The sequence below is a fragment of the Gracilinanus agilis genome, chromosome 5, assembly GCF_016433145.1.
Source record: "Gracilinanus agilis isolate LMUSP501 chromosome 5, AgileGrace, whole genome shotgun sequence".
Taxonomy (NCBI): domain Eukaryota; kingdom Metazoa; phylum Chordata; class Mammalia; order Didelphimorphia; family Didelphidae; genus Gracilinanus; species Gracilinanus agilis.
The window spans coordinates 84,044,190-84,066,883 of NC_058134.1; the positions used below are offsets into that span (position 1 = coordinate 84,044,190).

The 22,694-nt window shown below is 38.3% G+C and overlaps 1 protein-coding gene across 1 annotated transcript in view; it reads left to right on the forward strand.

Annotated features, from left to right (window-relative positions):
* ADARB2 (adenosine deaminase RNA specific B2 (inactive)) overlaps positions 1–22,124 on the forward strand; it is a 183,567-nt gene extending 161,443 nt beyond the window's left edge. Inside the window, exons 7-9 of the mRNA XM_044678951.1 lie at positions 5,049–5,230; positions 18,015–18,193; positions 21,948–22,124. Of these exons, the coding sequence (XP_044534886.1) occupies positions 5,049–5,230; positions 18,015–18,193; positions 21,948–22,124 (538 nt within the window). The remainder of the gene's footprint in view (positions 1–5,048; positions 5,231–18,014; positions 18,194–21,947) is intronic.
* Positions 22,125–22,694: the final 570 nt, after the last annotated feature.

Consider the following 22,694-nt stretch of genomic DNA (forward strand, 5'->3'; position numbering starts at 1 on the left):
ACCTATGCAATATGCACTCAGCCATGGCTTCCAAGACCCTAGTCTTTTATGTTTTCAATCTAGTATCTAAGGACCCATTAAAAGCAGCATTAAACCTGTGCCTCTCATGTCAAGACAACAGGCATTTATTAAGTCTCTGTTATGTGCCAAGCACTGTACTAAATACCAAGGACAAAAAAAAGACAAACATAATCTAATCTCAAAGAGCTTGCAGTCTAATGGAGGAGACAATATAAATTAGTAAGAGAGAGAAGGCACCAGCATTAAGAGAGATAAGGAAAGGCTTCTTATAGAAGATGATCTTTTAACTAGATCTTGAAGGAAGCCAAGAAATCCTGAAGGTAGAAATGAGGAGGTAGAGAACTCTAGACATGGAGCTTTTGAAAATGCATGTAGTTGGGAGATGGAATATCTTATTTAAGGAATACTAAAGAGGTCAGTGTCAATGGTTCATAGAATGAGAAGGCAAGAGAGAGGAATAAGAAAAGGCAGAAAGGAGTTCAGATGAGCTCAATACTATTTATCTCATAGAGGACTCATTCACCTACTAGACTGTCAGAGTCCTCTTCTATACTGCTTTTCATCTAGAAAGATGATGTAAACTATAAGTAAAGCATGTGCTTTGAATATTTTTTCAGTATTAAGGAAGCTTTATGCTGAGCCATCCACATTCCTTTCCCTAGTTCCTTTTATGAAAAATCCTGCACATATCTGCAGTACAAATGATCAACCATTTTTTTAGAACATAGCCCAAGACACCAAAACAGATATCTGAACTTGATCTTATTAGCACTGTATTATAATCAAATAAGCCAAACCTTATCAAGCCCCTGATCAAGAGTCTAAATATTAGAGGATCCCTAAATGGGCCCTAGAAAAGAAACTAAAGATGAAGAATTAACTCAAGAACCTTCAGGAATTCGTCCCAGCCTGCTTTGGAGAGATCCAACTCCCTTTGCCCCAGCCTACCTCATTGCTCTTTCCAATACCAAGCCTCATTTTCGCCCTAAGAAAGTAGTACTTAAATCCTAACAGATAGTGAAGGCTTCTGGTAAATGATGATGCAGTTTCCATTATTGAGCATTTGGACCTATTTTAGCAAGCCTAAGACTCTCCCAGGGCAGAGTCAATTCGTGTTTCCTAAGGTAAAAAGGCCATAATTGAAAGAAGCCTCCCTGGGAGCTATCCTTGGTGCTAGCCTCAGACACTAAGCTGTCTCTGTCCTGTGGATCATTGGCCACATCTCAGTCAACCACGCTGATATATCCTATCTTGTCTGATATTCTCCTGAAAACAAACTTTTCTATCTAGACCTTTCCTACCCAGTCACACTTTTCACCAATCTCTAATTACACTAGGTCCCATTATGACTGACAATATACATTGATTGTATCCATGGAGTACTGGCCATCTTCTTTCCATAAGACACAGCAACCCCTTTCCTACACAGGAGTTTACTAACTAGAACAATTATGTATTTGTTCCTTACTACTTGCAAAAATTTCTAATGCAGAGAACTGAAATGAAGGTCTTAGATTAAGAATGATCTGGTATCGTCACATCTCTGACATATTAACTGCAATTCCTAAAGAAGTCACATATTTTCTCAGCCTACCATTCAGTGATTTTAGATTTTCTGTTGAAGGACAGTTGGATATCTGCTTTGGTAAATTTTCCTCATTGATAACTACCTACACAGACAAAATTGTAAGTATGAACAAATAACAACAATGATCACATAGTGTCAAATCCAATAATTATTCTTCTTACAGAGCCAAGTCTCCCTGGGCCTCATCAAACTTTCTCCCAGCATTAGTCCATTATGTTTATAATGCCACATGGACCCAGATTTAGCAAGTAAGGATGATTCCATGTTGACTTTATCTTATCTGATAACAGGCCATTTCCCCAACAAGGCAAGAATAAGATATGGCAAATATTCATTTTTGAAGATAGATTATCAAGCAGAGTGGCCTATTTTGTCACATCACTGCCCTCAGTAGATTTAAATCTCATTTGAAGTTATGTCAAGATGTTAAATTGATAAGCTAACAACCCCAAATGCCCATTACATGCTGGTCCTAATGATTATCGTTATTCTTTCAACTTATCTCAGAGGCTCACACTCTACAATAGACTGGTCTGGAGCCTATCCCAAAAGGGATCTTGTAATTGTTTTCATTGTTACTTTGAGGCCAAGATTTGTCCTCAGTAAGGAGATTGTCTCTCAGCTAAAGAAAGGCAGCTTTTTCCAAGATCTCTTCTCCACTTATCTGTGGTATTTCAGTGATTGACAAACAGACAAAAACATATTTATTTAGGGATTATCTATATTGGAAACTGGACATGGGATTTTGTCTCTGTCAACACTGCAGTAATATCAGCTATTTGAACAAAAGGTGAGATATTTTTCCATTCAATCCTGAGTCCTAAAAACTCTCCAGTTTATATGCAGGAAGACATTTAGTTTTATTGATTCTGTTAGCTGAATAAGTTGAAAATCCTAGAGCTAAGCAAGCAGAAGGTTGATTTTCTCCTCATTTTAAAGGTTATTAAGAAGAGGACAGATATAGAAGTTATTTATCTTTGGGCAATCTTGCACAATCAGAACCATTCAAAAATGGGCCTGTAATTTTTTCTCCAACCCAATACATTTGTGATCTGTGGTGTAATGATGTCTGTCCAGTGAATACTAATTATACTTTGCAAGGAGAAGGTTGAATAAAATACTTTGTTATAGGTGGGCATGTCATTGTTTCCTTACTTTTTACTAACGAATTTTAAAACATCCTCAAAGTTCCCCCCAAAAATCACATCAATTACATAAGCATTTGCCTTCATTTATACCAGAATATTCTGCCACAAGCCACATCCTGAGACCATTCTGACCAACAAGCTCATAGCTAGTCCTTTTATTGTAGACAAAGCTACTTCTTACAAACAGGCTCATGAACAACAAGGACTGTGTTTGAGAAAGGAAGCAAAAATTACAAAAGAACAATATGGTTCTGCATCATAGACTTCATGATAGATATGGTCCTTTCCTTTGAACATACCTTTCTTGTTTCTTCAAAAGAAAAGCATCTATAACACCAAATAAAGATCACTTTACTGAAGATGGGCTTTTTCCTTGCTTCTTGGCATAATCTTGGCACTGGAGGGAAAAGGAGAGAAGATGAAATTGAATCAAATTTCCAAACAAAAACAAAAACAAAATCCAGAAAACCCCAATCAAATGGGAAAAAGTAGATAGGATCTTGTTTTCCAAAGAGGCAATTACTAGAATGCCAAAACAAATTGTTCTGGACTTTGTAGAAACTGATATTCCATCTTGGAGAGCAAAGAAGCAGTCAGCTTCTGGGGAAATCATAGACAGAAAGAGCATATCGCAGGTGTGGGTGTGAATAAATATCTGGGAAGAAATGTTGCCACCAAATGCTTGGGCCCCTGAAAAATCCATCCCAGGCATTGTTTCTCACTGAGATTTCCTCTTCTTCAGAAGTCTCCAATCTGAATTCTATGTTGCAATTGGAGATGTATTCTAAAAGGGCAGCTGTTTCATTCCTTTGCTGGGGGGTTGAAGAGAGATAGACTATCTGACTTCTAGAAATGACCACGGATTTTTTTTTCAAATGAAGTTATGCAAATCTGATAGACTAAAGTAAATGTTTCATAAAACCAATGACTGCTTAAATTGTGGGACTAAATTGTTTGTATATAAATATTACCTTTTATATTCCATTTGAGTTTTATGTAGATGAACACATTACTTTAATGACCTGCATTTACAGAGTGAGAGCGGGAGAGGCTCTCTCTGAAATCCTCCCCAGCCAGATGGCTGCCTTTTCTTGCATGAGATTAAAAGATGTTTCTCATTCACAGCACTGCTTCTGAGGCAAATTAATATCGCCGGCTAAATTGCTTGTGTTTTTGGAATAAAATTTAAAGAGAACTTTTTAAAGCAATTGGTGTCACAGGTTCTTGGAGCAGATTGCTCTCCAGGTACAGCATGCTGGTTTTAAACATTCAGTAATTAATGGAAAGTATTCTGTGTTAATTGACTGCTTCAGGAAAGGGAAATATAATGACTCCTTATTAATCATGAAAAGAGATGTACAGCATGGAAGCCCCACAATAATTGCACTAACGGTGGAGAAATGTTAATTAATGAAAAGAACAATGATGTAAGAAATTAGCTGCATAATGCTTGCTCCTGGTGGAGGTTGGCTTCTAAGCACATTATTTAGTGTAGCAACCACTGGGTGGTGTTGCTTTAAATAGCAGAAGCCCCTAACCTTTCTCCACCCACTTGTGTAGAAAGGGATCATCTTAAAAAGTTGCCAGCATTTGGATTTCTGAGATTGGGAGAGGGGGACAGAATTCACCTTAAACTCTATTTACTTGAAAGAAAATGTCCTTACACCATTTCTTTTATCTGAACTACCAACAAAACCATATGAAAACAAGATCATTTGTGAGTATCATTTGATTTCAATACAACAGACCATTCCAACTTGGTTGAAGGGAGAGGGAGCAGAGAGATTCAGAAGAAACAGGGCAAATTATTTCTTCTTGGACTAGCCTAAATACTGGAGTTTCCTGGCACAGTCTCAATTTCTTTTAATAACTCTCAATTTCTGTTTGATTTTTTACCTAATCTTATGGGAGAATTTAGAACTGGCCTTCAGTATTATCAGAAACTCTATTTTTTTCTAAAAAAAACAAGGTTTATTAAAATGCAGACTAACCACTGTGATTTCATCCAACAATAGCTAGAAAGCTCAAAATCATTAGTAGCCACGAGGCCAAAGCCTGTCATGACCACTCCTGTGTGTCTCTTCAGCAGCCACCAAGCGAGACATTTCCATCAGCATGATGGGAAATGTGTCGCCTAGGGAATCAAGGACTGGAAAAAAAATCAGCAGCAGCAGCATTTTGCAAAACGAACTGGGATGAAACGTGTCTGGATTGCTTCTTGTATTCAATTCTTCTCGTACTGGCGGGTGGGGTTCCTTTTGACTTTTTTTTTCTTTCCCCCTCCCACTCAGATGGAACATTCTTGGGTTGCAAGGAGCTCTCCTCAGTCACTTCATCGAGCCCATCTACTTGCACAGCATTGTGGTGGGAAGTCTACATCACACTGGTCACCTTTCCAGGGTAATGAGTCACAGAATAGAAGAAATCGGTCAGCTGCCAACTTCATACCGGCATAATCGGCCACTCCTCAGTGGTAAGAAAGCATCTACTTGAAGGACAAAAGATATATTTTCCATAACTGGGAACTGTTCATTTCTTTGTCCATGATTATATTGGATGCTGGCTCCGTTTTCTCTTCTCAGGTCAGAATGGTATGGCTTTGGTTCAAAAGAAAAACATTTTAGGGTTTGTTGAGCAAAGGGTAGAGGACCACATTATTGTTAAAATAAATTGTAAGAATTAACAACAGAACCAAATTTAAAAGTTTCTGAGACCAAAAACAAATAACATTTAAGAGCTGGAGTTAAAAAAAGGAACTATCAAATTAATACATTAATGTTAGTTTTAAGGGGGAGGGGGAGCTAAGTCACTGTGCATCCTATTTTTTTCAAGTAGCCAGTACAACTCAAGAGACACCAACAGTTATTTGCAGGCTCATGTCAGACAATGACCGTCTTCCCTCTTCTGGTATGATTCTAGGACAAACACTAGTTGGCATTATTACAAAAGCTCTCTAATGTGACCTCAGTCATGAGTAGTATATACTTTTTTCATACACTTTTTATGCGGTTCTACTGAGGCACACCACAGGAAAACTTCAGTGGAATAAAAATATATCTGCTTTCTTCCATGAAAGTAGGCATAGTTGGAAAGTGGAGTGTTGGCACCACTCTTCTGGTTATGTTCTTCTTAACATGAACCCGTGTGAATCTCCGAAAATGGATTTGCAGGACGTCATTAGGTCTGTTATCAAGATATTCACCAGCTCGATGGGATCTGTCAGAGAAGGTTGTCCAACAACAGAAAGTCAAGAAACCAGCATCATCCTAATGTTATGAAAAGGCATCAAAAAACTTTACTTGGAAGCTCTTCTTCCAAAGATGGTGCTATTCCATTGCCTAGAAACTTTCTGGCTAAGAGCTCACCAGGTACTAGCAGTGTTCTTAAGTGGCAGGAAGCATGGCAAAGGGGATAGGTCTTAGAGTCATAAAGACCAATGTTCAAATCCTCCTTTAGATAGTGTCAAATAATAAGACTATGGTCAAGTCACTTAAATTATTTGTGCCTCAGTTTCCTCATCTAGAAAATAAAGAGTGGAATAAATGATCCCCCCCACAAAAAAACAACAACAACAAAGATCGTGCTCTTTTGCTTCCTTCTGCTTATGGCTCTTAGAATTGTAAATCCATGTGTATTAGCTAACACACACTACTATAGTGATTAATTGTCTTTGGATGGGCTGGACTGAAGCATGCCAAGTTTCAAGAATTTGAATTATGGAGCCAAAGCCAAAATTATGGTACTTATACATGTTTCCTAACTAGATTATATGTTACGTAATTTTATAATATATATGTACATATAATATATAATATGTATGTGTGCAATGTATATTATGCATAATATACATTTTAAAATCTAGTTAGTGGAGAGATTGGTGAAAATCTCCTAATGGAATCTTATTAGTAGGAATATTCTCATGGAAATGTCTTGGTTTGAGAAAGAATTAATTCCAGATACTCATTCTCTTCCTCATCAGAGGTACCATTTATAATAATATAAAAGAGAATTCTAACAGATATCCAATACTATTCATGCACAAATATTTAAACCTCATTCACAGCAAGTTATGACTGGAAAATAATGTAAAGGGGTGGGAGGTGATGTCATGTAAGTATCAATGATTTCATCACTAAGGTAAGATTGATTTTACACAATCGTTGTGAAAATGTTTTTAAGCGGACAGGTGGTTAGCAATGTGTAGGCAAAACATTTGAGTGAGAAAACTATTGAAGATTCATTTCTCTCTTTTTTGGCATCACATAAACAAGATAATAGAAAAAAAAAACATGGAAAGGAAAACAAGAACACCTGGGTCTTTTTTTGTTTTGTTTTGTTTTCATACATTTTTTTTTTATTTTTATTATCATGCAAAACACATTTCCATATTGGTCACTGTTGAAAGAGCACACTCACTCGAAACCCAAACCCCAAAATAAAAGCCTAAATACACTGATGTAAGATAGTATGCTTTAGTCCACATCCATCCAACTCCAATAGTTCTTTACCTGGAGATAGATAGCATTCCCCATCATAAGTCTTTCAGGATTGTCCCAGCTAAGTCTTTATCACAGTTTTGCATCTAACTAGCAATGTGACTTTAGGCAAGCCACTTAGCCTTAATTTCCCCAAAAGGAGGATAATAAATACCTGTCCAATTTTATGTATGTCAAAGTGCTTTGGGGGACAATAAGATAGCTCAGAGGATTGAGAGCCAGTCCTAAAGATGAGAAGTCCTGGGTTCAAATCTGGTAGATAGACACTTCCTAGCTGGGCAAATCATTTAACCCCCATTGCCTAACCCAGTGGTTCCCTTTTTTTTTGTCCTACTGCCCCCTTTCCATAAAAAATATTACTTAGTCCCCTGGAAATTAATTTTTTTAATTTTAATAGCAATTAATAGGAAAGATAAATGCACCTGTGGCCATCATCACCTTCCTGGATTGCTGCAGCACCCAACAGGGGGGGCAGTGGCACCCACTTTGGGAATCAATGGCCTAACCCTTACCACTTTTCTGCCTTGGAACCAAAACACAGTACTGATTCTAAGATAGAAGGTAAGGGTTTTTATTTTAAAAATCTTTAAATGCTTTGGAAATTTAGAAGCAAGACATCAATGTAAAGTAGTGTTGTGATGCTAAAGCATACTATATTAGCCTTATCATTCTAAGTGACCGTTAACCAAAAACAATGTCATTTTAAAGTTTTAGTAACTCCAAGAATATGTGCTTTTTAAAATCCAAATACAAAGGGAATAATATTTAAATTTTAAAATGAGGTAATTTAGGCAATCCTGTGGAAAATAAATTTTCTCTAATTCTTTGATGGCCACAAAGAAAAAGTTTTTAAAACCTTTCACTTTTCCTGCTTAAAGGAGATCGCATTATTTAATAAGACAAACACTTTTATATTATTGCTTTATACTTACAAATAACTTTCACATATATAACTTTATTTGAGTCTTATAATAACTCTCTAAGGTAGTCCTAGCAGATTTTTAACCTTATCTCATAAAGAGATTTGAAAGGTTATATGATTAACCTTGAAATACTCAGGTAGTAAATGACTCTTAGGGCTAGAACCCAGGTTCTAGTATCTGACTCCTAGTTTCAGTTCTCATCCCATGACACAATCTTAACTTTGGAGGTCATTTATTGTCAATTGGTGTCATTTATCAATTATTAGCAATGCTCAAGTTAAATTTTATCTTAGAATCATAATGATTATAGAAGAGCTAGTTTACCTTAGTGGAGAGTGTATTAGGCTTGGCATCAGGATTCTCTATTTTACCAGGTAAGTGGCAATTTCTACCTGCCTCGGTTTCCTCCTTTGTGATGAGGTAAATAATAGCATCTATTTCACAGGGTTGTTGTAAGGACCAGATGATAGTGTAAAGTATTTTTCAAGTCTTTAAAGTGCTATATCATTATGATGTCTTGTGCTGAGCACAAAAGTAATGTCTTCTGCTATGACAAATCCAACAAGAGGAAAAAAACTTCCCCCAAAATTACAAGTTGACAAATGTATTTGTGAGTAATATTATTCTTTTTTTAAAAAAACCCTTACAAAGATTTTGTTGTTGAACATCATGAAGACAATATTGTAGAGGAAGACATTTGAATCTATCAATCTGAGAACAAGAGATAACCACTGCTAATTAAAATAGGCATCAACACTCCATTAATTTACTTATTCTAATTTGGGAGTCATAGTAATTCAAGTCTTTCTAAAAAAATTGTATCATATTTTTAAATGAGTTTAAGAAAATTACCTCCAGGTTGATATTTCTCAGGCTACTTTCTTAAAAAGTTGCATACAAAATGAATATTTGTCATATCGAGTCATCTTCCTGATAACTGCCATTTTAATTTTAGGAATATATTTATTGGAAAAATGTTTGTCCTCATATGTAACCCAAAAAAATCACACAAAAGAAATCTAACAAATTGCTTAAAAGAGAATTCTGCTTCTGTTAATATGGAGGGGGGATGCATTCATTTTTCATACAACCCCTGAACAAATCATTGAGAGACCACTATAATCTCATTTGTAAAATTATGATTTACACCTGATTTCTAAGGTCCCTTCTGATGGAAATTCTATAATCCTATGTGAGCTTATTATCCATCTGGCCCTTCTCAAACCTCATCTAGGTAACATGTTTAGTTCCGAGTTCTTCATATAAGAGTTTTGGTTAATTTTAGAGAAAAGAACACTTCAGGATGGGAGGAACATGATAGATGTGTTCATATGAGAGTCTTTAAAATAGTTGAAGAGCTAAAGTTGCTCTACTTGACTTCATGAGGCAGAACCAGAAGCATTGAGTGGGATTGAGAAAAAGGCCAATTTACATTTGATGTCAGAGAAAACTTGCTAACAATTAGGGTTATTATCTAAAAGTAGACTGGCTGGTCTCTGGAATTGGTAGATTCCCCCTCCTTGGAAGCTTTCAGTCAGAGACAGAGTAGATTCAACTAGATAACTGCTTGATGTCCCTTCCAACTCTCAAATTCCACAATTATATGGGATATTCCTTTTCCTACTACTTTGAATTTGCCTGGGACATTCTCCCTCCTCACCTCTGACTCTTTAAGACTTGGGTCAAGAATCCCTTATTCTCTTTGAGACTCTAGTCAAATACTGCCTTCTACACAATATCTTTATTTGCCTACCATTAGCAACTTCCTTAGCCAGGTGGCACAGTCAACAGAATACAGGGTCTGGAGTCTTTATGAGTTCAAATCTGGTCTCAGACACTTAATAGCCCTGTGACCCTGAGTAACTCATTCAACCTTGTTGGTCTTGGTTTTATTATACGTCAAATGAGTTGCAGAAGGAAATAGCAAATCATTCCAGTTATGCCAAGAAAACTCCAAATTGGGTCACAAAGTCAGACACAACTGAATGGCAACCCAAAAAAATCTTTTTTAATCACCTTATATAATACATACATAATTTCTAATCACCTTATATATTTATATATAGAGATACACACACATATAATTATCTCAAACATAATTTCTAATCTTCACACACATCTGCATATGCATAACTATTATCTCCCTGACACAATGTTAAGTTCCTTGAAAGAAGGTGTTTCATTTCTGTCCTAGGATCCCCAGGTACAGCACAGTGCCTGACAAATAGCCATTGGATAAATTGTTGAATTCTAGAATTCATGTCTAGTTCTGTCTTCTAGGGAAATTAGTCATGCAATAATGCCTTTACTGTACTAAAAGACTCTAACCCTAAATTCCATATCACCTTTTCTTTTCTAAGCCAAAGAATCTCATACCCTGTTCCAAAAAAAAACCTTTTGTTTAAGCTCATGTTGAAACTCGTTTGTTTCTCACATTATAGAATCAAAGAACCATGGGGTTGAAAAAAGACTCTAGAGATCACAGGCTCAGTCCTTCTTTGACTCTCTCAAAGCTTTCCAAATATCATTTAAATCGTCCATACCTTTATGCATCCTGGTATAATGAGAAACAGCTAATTTCCACCAACTTTTAAAAACAATCCTATCCTGCCAAAGCCCTTCTGCTCCATATCTTTTGAAATTATGATGAGCCACATGGGAGCAGAGAATCACATTGCTAACAGGCTGGAAAATGAAAAATGCATTTCTCTCCTGCTACTACTTACGGAATAGCCCTGCAAGCTTGTGCATTGTTGGGATGCGGAGGGTAAAGAGACAGAGTCATTTATCATTTTGTATGAGATCCTGTTTCCTGGAACTAAGAGAATCCCCAACACATCAGTGAAGAACTGCACTCTTATTAGATGCCCAAGCACCTAGCGTTGGTAAGAGTGCTGCTGTCATTGATGGGAGCTTTGTGGACACTCATCAACTCAGAGGTGGTAGCCATATAACAAAGACACAGTCATTCTAACGGTGTGCAAGCCTCTTCCCTCTAATGCCCTACAATCCCTTCTAATTAGATAAGAAAGCACTGACATTAGTCAACCAGCCTTTATTAAGTGCCTTCTTGTTGTTGTTCAGTTGTTCAGTCATGTCCAACTCTTCATGAGCTGATGGACAAACAGCAAACCAGTAATATATCCAAGGGGTTTTCCAAAGATAATGGAATAGTTTGTCATTTCCTCCTCCAGAGGATTAAATCAAACAGACGTTTCTTGACCATGATACCTACCAATGTACTCTAAATGCCTGGAAACCATACTTTCCTATCCACTGGTTTACAGCAATATAGGTTGCCTCAATTTATATAATGTGCATATTCCTAAAATAGAGACAAGAATAGTGACTAGACTAGTGATTTCATTGGTACAAGGAAGTCCCAAGAGAGGAAATTCCTTCTATCAATACAAGCTAGTATTTTTTTTTCTCTAGAAAATTGACTAAAGCACTGGGAAGGGGAGCAGTGTCTTCCAAGGTCACACGTCCAAGAGACATCAGTTGGAGGATTTGAACCTAGGTCTTTCCCATTTCAAGGCCAGCTCATTAAACTCTACACCATGCTGTCTCTCAGGATGAGAGAATTTTGGCCTGGATGGCCTTCTAAATACATAAAGAAGGGGCAGCTAGGTGGCACAAGATAGAGTGCCAATTGGGATGATCTGGGTTCAGAAAACCCCATGGACCATAGTGGTATGCAGTTGTCCGTGGCATCATGAAGAGTTGGACATTATTGAACAACAATAACAAGAAGGCACTTAATAAAGGTTAGCTACCTAAGCAATTCACTCAACCCCATCTGCCTAAACTTTTCCCTTCTGTCTTGGAGTTTTTACTGGGATAAAAAAGTAAGGGGGGAAGTGGAGGGAAGAAAGATACACAAGAAGATCTTGTAACTGAAAGGAAACTTAAAGAGAATCTTTTATAATGAACCACTTAGCAACAGAAATGATCACTGCCAAGTGATTTATTTCTTCTTCTCATTGTATTTTTACAGACTGGAATTTTTTCCTAAATATAATCCAATACAATAGACTTATTGTTACAATTACTAATACAATTATTATCTCTGAGTGAGAAAGGACCACTTTAAAGGAGGGTACATCTGTGTTTAAGGGCAGCTAGGTGGCACAGTGGACAGTACCAGGATAAAAGTCAGGAAGGCATCTTTCTGAGTTAAAATTTGAATTCAGACATTTACTAGCTATGCAACTCTGGGCAAATTACTTAACTATGCTTCTCTCGGTTTCCTCATCTGTCAGTTGATCTGGAGAAGGAAATGGCAAACCACTCCAGTAATGTTGTTGCTTGTTTTTATAACTTATCCATGTGTTTGTTTATTGAGTAGGCTTTAATAAATTGATATTAAGTGAATATTTAGGTATGTTTCTCTAAGATTGAATGGGAAAGCATTAAGAGCTTATTATGTGGAGTAACTAGGGTGCTCAGTGGATAGGAAGTCAGGTCTGGAGATGGAAGGTCCTGGGTTCAAATCTAGCCTCAGACACACTTCCTAGCTGTGTGACCCTGAATAATTTACTTAACCTCAATTACCTAGACCTTACTGCTCTTCTGTCTTAGAACCAATACTTAGTACTTATTATAAGACAGAAAGTAAAGATTATTTTTAAAAAGAACCTATTATGAGCACTTGACAAGTGTTACTACATTTGATCTTCACAATAACCAAGAGAATTGTTGAAGCCATTATCCCCATTTTATAATGCATCAAACTGAGCTTAAGTGATTTGCCCAGGATCACACAGCCAATAAGTGTCCACAGCCAGATCTGAACTCAGGTCCTCCTAAATCCATGTCCAATACTCTAGCCACAGTTCTTCACAGGCACTGAGGTTTCACAACTTTTTTCCAATTTTGTTCAGCAGCACATGAATAGGAATGAAAGCAGCTGACGGAGTGACCCACGCTGAAAGTTTAGAAGAACAAGATAGTTGCTATAAGAAAGAGGAACTGCAGAGAAAAGGACAGAGTAGAGTAGAAATGATTCACTAGGGGGGTTAAGATGGGACAGAGAAGAGAGTTAGCCAGAGCATAAAGAACTGAAGGGTGAGGGAGATTATCAGTCTTCATAAGAATAAAGAACAAGGTTTGGAGTTGTAAGCAGAAGGAGGCAATGAATTCTGATCAAATAAGGGAATTTTAAAGCTCATTAATATGGATAAGAAACACTTGAGGGTGATGGCATCTCTGTGTGTAATTGTAATGGGGTGGAGGAATAGGTCATGGGAAATGAGCAAGTTGAGAAATTGGGAGGTTAGGATATTTAAGGAAACATCAATATGTTGAAATTCCCTAGTATGAGAAAAGAAGTTGAGGAGGAAAGACTATGAGCAAGGCGTTAACCTCTTTGAGGTAGGAAGAAGAGTATCCTAGAGGTCAGTGGAAAATAGCTACATGAATCTCGACTGGGTGATAAATATGTATAAAATAAGATTCAAAGGAAAAGAGGTTACTGAGTGATGGTGGTGAGGGAGAACCTGGAATTGGCAATCATGATGAAGAAATATTTTATTTCCCCCATTACCACCATGACAAGAAATTCCAATGTATGATAAAGTATAACCAGGTGGCTCAGGGGACTGAAAGCCAGTTCTGGAGACAGGAGGTCCTGGATTCAAATAAATAGCTGTATGACTCTAGGCAAGTCACTTAAACCCCATTGCCTAGCCCTTACCACTCTTCTGAGGTGACTGATTCTAAAATGGAAGGTAAGGGTTTAAAAAAACAACAAAAAAGTATAACCAGCACAGGAAAGGGTAGCCTGTGTCATAACAGGGGTGACTGGGAGGGCAGGTCTCAATTGAATACACAAAGATTGAGGGAGTGAGAATTAAAAAAGGTTTAAGATGAAATCCAGTTATCTACAGAGCAGCCATTCCCGAGAGCATAGTGGAAGGGTTTGGGCATTTTATAGTGGGAGGTTGTTTGGGGATGGTGTTAAGAGAGTGGTCAGTGGAAGATAAGTAATAGGGTGGGACAATGGCAACTGGATGTTCAGAATCTCAGGGATGGGGTGAAAGCATGTTATCCACAGAAGAATGAGTTCAGGTAGGCTTTTGTCCTTAGGGGATCACCCTAGATTAGAGTTTTCCCATGGTCTGTGAGAGAGGGGGTGGGAAAACTTTGCAAGGATGGAAACCAAGAAATACGAAGATCTTACGGAGCCATATATGGCCAGACAAAATGTCATAATATACTTGATTCATATAAGTGATGCACAATGTGTGTGTCAGTACAGCCTTTAGTTTTGGGGATCCCTGAACAATAATAACTCAAAACTGTAGCGCCTTACAAAGCATTTTCCTCAAAACAAGTTTATGAGAAAAACTGCATAAGTATTATTATCCTGATTTAATGAGGAAACTGAATTTTTGAGAGAATGAGTAGTTTTCCCAGGATCCCACAAATAGCAAGTGTGGAGGCTCAAACCCAGGACTCCTCATACTCATTCCAGGGCTCTTGTTAGGAGTTCCCTAAAAAATGAAGCATCCTTCAAGCAAAGGAAGGAGTCCCAGCATGTTAGACACAAGGATGCTTTCCATACCCCACAGACATGCTGCTACTCTCCTACTGACCTGCATTTCTTTCATTGTCCTCCTCGCCAAACTTTCAGGATATCTTCCCTTCCATCCTCCAGCCCTCTATGATTCTGTAGTCACACGGTTTAGAGGACCTGATAAAACAAGAGAGGAGGGATTTACAAAGACCCTAGAGAGTCACCTTTCTCTGCAGAGGTTTTTGGGACAAGAGCCCTCCATCAAAGGAGCAGCTGGACCCCTTCCCAATGGCACCAATAGAGAGACGTGATCTGGAGCCACAGTAGTTTCACTCAGTGGTCCAGCAATGAAAAAAAGGAGGGGAGGAGGAAGGGAAGAAGACAGAAACAAAGGGATAGTTTGCAAGAACACCGAGAAGGGCTGCATTTGACCCTGGAGAATCCAAGCTTTTCATTTTTCCAGTTCAGAATGAGCAACCCAATTAAAGGACCCAGATGGCACCGCTAGGCTCTGTGAACCGTTGTTCTGGCCTGACCCCTACAGGGGTAAGCAGAGTGGGGAAGTGGGGGGAGGGCTCCCGTTGTTCCTCTTGGCCTTTGCCTGGCTGCAGTTCAGAGTTGCTTCTCAGTGTACCCAGTCATCCTTGACTTGGGGGATTGGCTCCTCTTGACAAGGCGGCTCTTGCCCAGTAGAACAGTCAGCAGCTGCCAAAGTACCAGACTGCCCTTCCCTCCTCAGCTCTGAGGGCTTCGTGGCTGCCATAGTAAATCAGTTCAAGAAGAAGAAAAGTAGTCCACAGAAATAATAGCTGCCTCGGTCTGTTTTCTCAGGACAGTGACCCATGGAAAGGCATCTTGCAATTGCTCAGCGCAAGTGCCAGGCTGAGACTCAGAAATAAGGGACTCAGTACTAGGGCAAGCAGCATGATACACTGTCTGGGTAGATGCGGATTGGCATAAATACTACCCAAAAAGCCCCTTTCATGGCACTGTGATGTAGCAGAAAGAGCAAATGGAGTCAGAAGACCTGGGTTTGAATACTTGCATTGGCTGATGAGATACACGATTGAACAAGTCACCTAACCTGGAAGCCAAACACATGGATAAATGGAAAGAGTACTGAATTTGTTTACTATCAAAAGACCTGGATTCAAATTCTGACTTTGTCACCAATTAGCTGTGTCTCTTTTCTGCATTGGGCGCTACTTTTCTCAATCATAAAAGTGAGAAGGTAGACTATCTGATCTCAAAAGGTCCCTATGAGGTCCCCAAAGTTCCATAATATTCCCTCTGACATTGTAAAGCCCTTCTCTCCCATTTTGGAGCTCATTAGTGTCTACTGTAGTCCCCTAAAAGATGAGAGGTTTTGAGCAAGAGGACAGAAGTCAGACATCACAATATGAAAGAAGTTGGCAAATTGAAAGCATCAGGTATTTGATTTTCTGAGAAACCATTCCATGTTTCCTGCTACCAGATACTCTTCTTTTCTACTTTTCCTCCCACTTAAATTCTTTTGTCCCTCTGAGTTACAAAGGGTTTTCCCATTCTGGCACCAAACTAAAAATATGCTTTTAGAGGAAGGTCAGCCTGCACGCCTACCCAAGGTGGGCTGTGGGAAACCCAGTGCAAGCATCATGGGAGGGAGACATGATAAGATTTTAGACTATACAAGTCGTCCCAGAAGTCCCTAACTAATTATTTGTTGTTCAGTCATTTTTTTAGTTATGTCCAACTCTTCATCACCTCATTTAGAGTTTTCTTGGCAAAGATACTGGAGTAGTTTGCCATTTCCTTTTCCAGCTCATTTTACAATTGAGGAAACCAAAGCAAACAGCGCTAAAAGACTAGTCCAAGGTCCCACAGCTTGTGAGGCTAGATCTGAACTCAGGAAGGCAAGTTTTCCTTACTCCAGACCCAGCACTCAACACATTGTGCCACCTAGCAGCTCAACTACTTATTAGAAGTCATATCACCAGATGGGTGGAACTTAGGCATATCAGAAGCAGATGTCTGTGGTCTAAAAGTCTGGTTCCCCTCCTATACTTTTCGGTCTGTGCACCAAGATCTGTGCTTATTGGACCTTCCTTTCTGACTCTGGCAGTACTTTCACACAGCATTCTGCATGATCATTTACCAAATTAAATCTTTGAATAATTGTGTGTGTCTTTGCCTTGTCACTCCAACCAACCTGCCAATGACTTGAGGGCAAGAATCAAGTCTTCTATTTTATACTCCCCTTCCAGTTCCCTATCCCAGAGAGCTTAACACAATAAGTACAAAGGAGGTGCTCAAGAGATATATTTGCAGAAAGTTAGTGCTATGGAAGAACATTCCATCTAGAGCCAGGGAACCTGGGTTCGTGTCCTACATATACTCTTAGCTATCTTGTGTCCTTAAGTAATCCACTTAAACTATCTGAGCCTCAGCTTCCTTATGGGTAAAATGAGTGGGTTGGACTAGACCACACTGGAAGTCCCTTTAGTTCTAAATCCCTGAGCTGGTAGTAGATAGCCATAGATTGTGTTCACATTTCCATACAAAACTTCCTGGTGTTGTTTTCAAGTTTCTTTAGCATGAAATAGCCATCGATCAAACTTTTTAAAAATAATGGCTCTACTACAATGGCTCATCTTGGCATGGTGGTGGTAACCTTTGTATCCTAGAAGTTTGGCCACTAGAACTTCAAGACTTGGAAAGGCTTAAAGACCCAAAGACAGACTCGAGGTTCACTTCTTAAGGACTGGATTCATCGAGTTCAGAAAATCATCACAAGATAGGTGGCAGCAAATGTGGAAAAACAGCCTTTAAATTATAAAGAGGATGTAAGCAGTATCAGTCAGAGAAAGGGGATACACATTAACAAAAATCAATAAGCATTTATTCAACTCTACATACCAAGCACATTACAATTCTAATGTATGGTCTGTTAGGCTACATTATATAATAAATTTAATATAGTATTTTGTGCAGTTATTTTTCAGTCATGTTGCCAAGTGTGACTCCATTTAGGGTTTTCTCGATAAAGATACTGGAATTTTTTGCCATTTCCTTCTCCAGCTCATTTGACAGATGAGGAAACTGAGGCCAAAAGGGTTAAGTGACTTGGCCAGGGTCCCACAGCTAGTAAGATTCTGAGGCTGGATTGGAGCTCAGGTCATCCTGACTCCAGGCTCCCTTCACCGAGCTATGTTGCTGCCCCACTGGACCTTACCACCCCCAATGCAACATCACATTGCACAGTTAGGATGACGGCTTCTCGAGCTCTGAGGAGCCCTTTTTGAGGCCAGGAAAAGGCTCTGACACTTTATTCTTTTTCGACAGGAGTGAGTCATGCCGAGCTGCGCCAGCCAGGAAAATCTCCTCAATTCAGTGTGAACTGGATTGTGGGCAATACAGACCTCGAGGTTATTAATGCCACCACGGGGAAGAGAAATTGTGGGAGCTCCTCCAGGCTCTGCAAACATGTGCTCTCCGCCCGGTGGGCGAAACTTTATGGAAAGGTATGCCACGCATTTGCCTTTTTGGAGGTTGACTTGGTGCTCCTCATCCTAGTGTCATACCCCACACGCTACCCACTATGTGCTTGGCCAAATACTCCTGCTTAGGGGATGATGAGCATAAATGCTGTATATCATCAGCTCTGGTTTTCATAAGCCAATATAAATTCCCCAGGCTCTCCTGCTTTATAACTTTATGACCCCAAAAGGCAATTCTCCGTTTTTTTTAAATGACACAGTTGGGGTTCCAAGGATACAAACAATCATCACTTGCCCTAAGAAATCCTCAAACAATACCTTCATGTTTTATCCAAAAGCCAGACTCACCTGCCTGTCCTGCTGGCAACCCTCAGACCAGGGCAATCAAAAAAAGATAACTGCTCCATATTCAGGAGTCTGGGAGTAGGGGGGCAGCTAGGAGGCTCAATGGATAGAGAACCAGGGACTAGAAACCAGAAGTTCTGGGTTTATTCTGACCTTAGACACTTCCTAACTGTGTGACCCTGGGCAAGTCACTTAGCCCCCATTGCCTAGCTCTTACCACTCTTCTGCCTTGGAACCAATACTTAGAACTGATATTAAGATAGAAGAAAGGATAAAAAAAAAAAGAAGAAGAATTCTCAGGTCTCTCTTTCATCCAGACTACTTATCTCATGAGGGTCACTTACATAGAACAGGAGCAGCAGAAACTTTATGTCTCCTCCTCATCTCCTAGAGATCATATTTAAGGATAACAGCTCTCACTTTTTTTTCAAAGCCCTTAAAATCAATTTTTTGAAGAGAGAATATATACTGATGGAGAAAATCTCTATCCTGGAACTCAGATAGAGATGGGGTCCACTAAACCACCCAAAAGGATCCCTGTGGGTCACATATTGACTTGAAAACCATATGTTTATGTATTTTTATAATATTTCAACACATTAAAAACAGATAGGAACTATGTTTTAATGTGGCTTGAGCTGCACTCAGGAGGGTTGTGGGCCACGAGGGGCCCTGCAGGCCACTTGTCTGACACCTCTGCTCTAGAAGATCCAAGGGGAGAGTCCTTTATGAACTTCAGGCCCTGGGGAGGGGTGAGAGTAGCTTAGACACCTGATCAGAGAAACCTCAAGGACTCTCTTTATTCTGGCCTACTACTTGGGCACCTTCTCAACAGAAAAGAGAAAGAAAGAAGTACTTCTAAGTACTTCAAAATTCAGGGGGAAATTAGGTTCTTTAGACCCAGAACCCAGTAAAACCTCATTTTTTAGAGTATAACCTATGTTTCAAATCAGCCATTCATACATCAACCATTTTTCTAACAGATTTTTTCCAATGGCCTTTTCCTTGCTCAGTTATATTATGTAATATATAGAATGTATTATACAATATAATATGTAATATAATGAAATATATTCTTCATTATGATATAATAATGTAGAATATAATATTATATCATCGTATTATAATGTATTATATTATTTTGTATAATATATTACATATATATTATACATTATATTATACATTATAATATATTTTCATATATTATTGCCACAATGAAATCATATGATAATGATTATAATATGATAATGTATATTATTATATTGTATTGTATAATATATTCTATAAATTATGATGTATGATACATATATTGTATAATATATTTTCATATATTATACCTTAATGTAATAATAAAACAATATAATAGTCATAACATTATGACATAATATATCATTATATTATATGTTATCTTGTATGATATATTTTACATATTGTATCATAATGCATAATATAATCCTATTATATATTATATAGTATATTCTATATATTCTATAATATATTATATATCATATTATTACATTGTATATTATTTATTATGTATTATATTGTTATGTTATATAATATAATTATTTGTGTATATATTATATTACATATCATATACAATGTATAATACATAATACTAGGATTAAATATATTATTTTTATTTTATTTTAATATATTATGTGTATAGTATACATTATGGTAATATATAATATATACTACTAGGATTAAATATGTAGAGATTATTTTTATTTTATTATATATTATGTGTATATTAGATATATTATAATATATAATTTTAGGATTAAATATATAGAGTTTTTTGCAGCAGTATCAAAACATATTCATAAGCATTTTGACAAGAAATTAGGGACAAAATAGTCTATTAGATAGATATTTCTTTGGTCACTTACAAAATAACGTTACCTCTGACTTCTAAGGGCCTATATTCCACATCATAAGGAAGATATATATATATATATGGTACCTGGAATCAGGAGGGCCCAAGTTCAAATCTGACCTCAGACACTTCTCTTAGCTGTGTGACTGTGAGCAAATCACTTAAACCTGTTTGCTTAGCCCTTGCCCTTCTGTCTCAGAGTCATTGCTAGGACAGAAAGTAAGGGTTAAAAAAAAAAGTAAGATATGTTATAAGAGACAGAGCAAAGGAATTTCACTGAGCAGGCTGAATTTCCACTCTGAGCTCTGTCACTCACTCAGTCACTTCAATTCTGTGGAACTCAGTTTCTCCATCTTTAAAAAAAAAGAATGTGGGACTGAATCAGAGAGCTCAATCCCAAGCAGCCATCATAGGACTATTTGCATGCCTTCCCTTCTTTCCCCCTACCAAACATAAATCGTGCAGTCCTTGGTCTTAACACTAAGATAAATGCCTATCAAATTAGTAAAGATTTTGTGAAAATGATACAGACAGAAAAGATTCAAAACCAGCCTTTTACCTGAATCTGAGATCAAAAGCCTACACCATCTTTATGTTCCCTTTTCTGCTCTAAAATCAAGGCTTTGGGGTCTGTGTTGGATTTATCTGTTGGCAGATTTTCCCATAAGTTACATGATTTAGGTTGTTTGCAACCATTAATATATCCCTGCTTTGAGGGCATTTTTGTTTGGGGAGGGGGTAGTTTACTCCTCTCCTATAATGTCAAAGATGTATCATTGGATCGACTAATTTAAGACTTTGGTAGGTCAAAGGGAGTCATTGATTTTGTCCTCCAATAAAACAAAGGATACTTTCTTCTCCTACACATGCTTGGGGTGATATTGGACTATGAGCACGTGTCTTTGTCCCCAAAGATTGTTTCTGGCAGACACTTCGGTTTGACTTTCTAATGAGTATTTGCCCAGAACTAGCCCAAGGCCCTCCCCACTCCTTCCCTTCCCTCCTCCTCTCCATCCCTCTCACTTCTCCATCCTGCATCCTGGCACGAAGCCCTGCTGTTGGAATCCACGTCCTGTGCCGATGACTATACCTTAAAACTCAAAAGAAGGAAAAATCCTGCTCTGAATTGTTTGAATTCCTTTTGGCACTTGATTAATAGGAAACTCTTATTTCATGTTAAGGTTCTGCTTTAAAAAAAATCCTTCTCACCTTTTCTTTTTTCCCCCCATCCAATCGCTACCTCATTCCCATCATCAAAACCCTGCCAGGCTAGCAGGAAAGTCATCCGTTTCATCTTCTCATCACACTCACATCTACTCGTACAAAGGCTCCTTGAACTGGGCTTGGCAAAAAGGTGCCTGCCAGGCACAGCTCTCTTGTACAGTTATCTCTGATATTTTACAATATTTTTTTTCAAAAGGGCAAACACCCAGAGATCCCTGTTAGTTTGTGGCTTATGAAATTCATAGGAAAGATTACTCAGCTGTTAAGAGCCCCCCCCCAGCCCCATTCTGTTGGCTTATTTGTTTGTTCTTTCTGATTTCTGTTTCACAGCTGAGCACACGGATACCAAGCCATGGAGATGCGCCATCAGTGTACTGTGAGGCCAAGCTGGTGGCCCAGACTTACCAGTCTGTTAAACAGCAGCTGTTTAAAGCATTTCAGAAAGCAGGTCTGGGCACCTGGGTGAGGAAACCCCCAGAGCAAGACCAATTTCTACTAACTGTATAAATCATTAGACTCCTTTGCTACTCAACCAGATTGAAACAAGTGGAGAAGGCCAGGGCAGGACAAGTGAGCTAAACAAAGGGATTGTGCTGATCACTTCTTTGCACTTGTTTCCCTTTTGGTCCCAGAAAGACATACAAGCAAAGTGTATTGTATTTGAACGAGGCACAAAAATATGGCTTTGGAAACCATTGCTTCTCATTGCCAACACCTTACCATGGTTGTCGATGCCAAGACTCCTGTCTGGCGAGTGTAACAGTGCCACTGAATGATGCCACGTTCCTTCCATTTATTCCCCAGGATAGGATGCTGGGTGTGATTCCTCCCTAGGATTCTGGGGTGGTAGTCACAGTTTATAAAAAAAAAGAGGTACCAAACTAATCCCAGCTTAAATGAACTCAGGTACCACCAACATCCCCAATCTTCCCTCTACTTTCCAAATAAACCAAAAGTGTAGGTGAAATCCCCATCAAGGTGGAGATACACAAGACCAAAAGCAAATTTCCCCATTATAATACACAAGCCTTCTATGGAATCCCTTTCATAATAAGACTTTGAGTGACTTATAAAAGC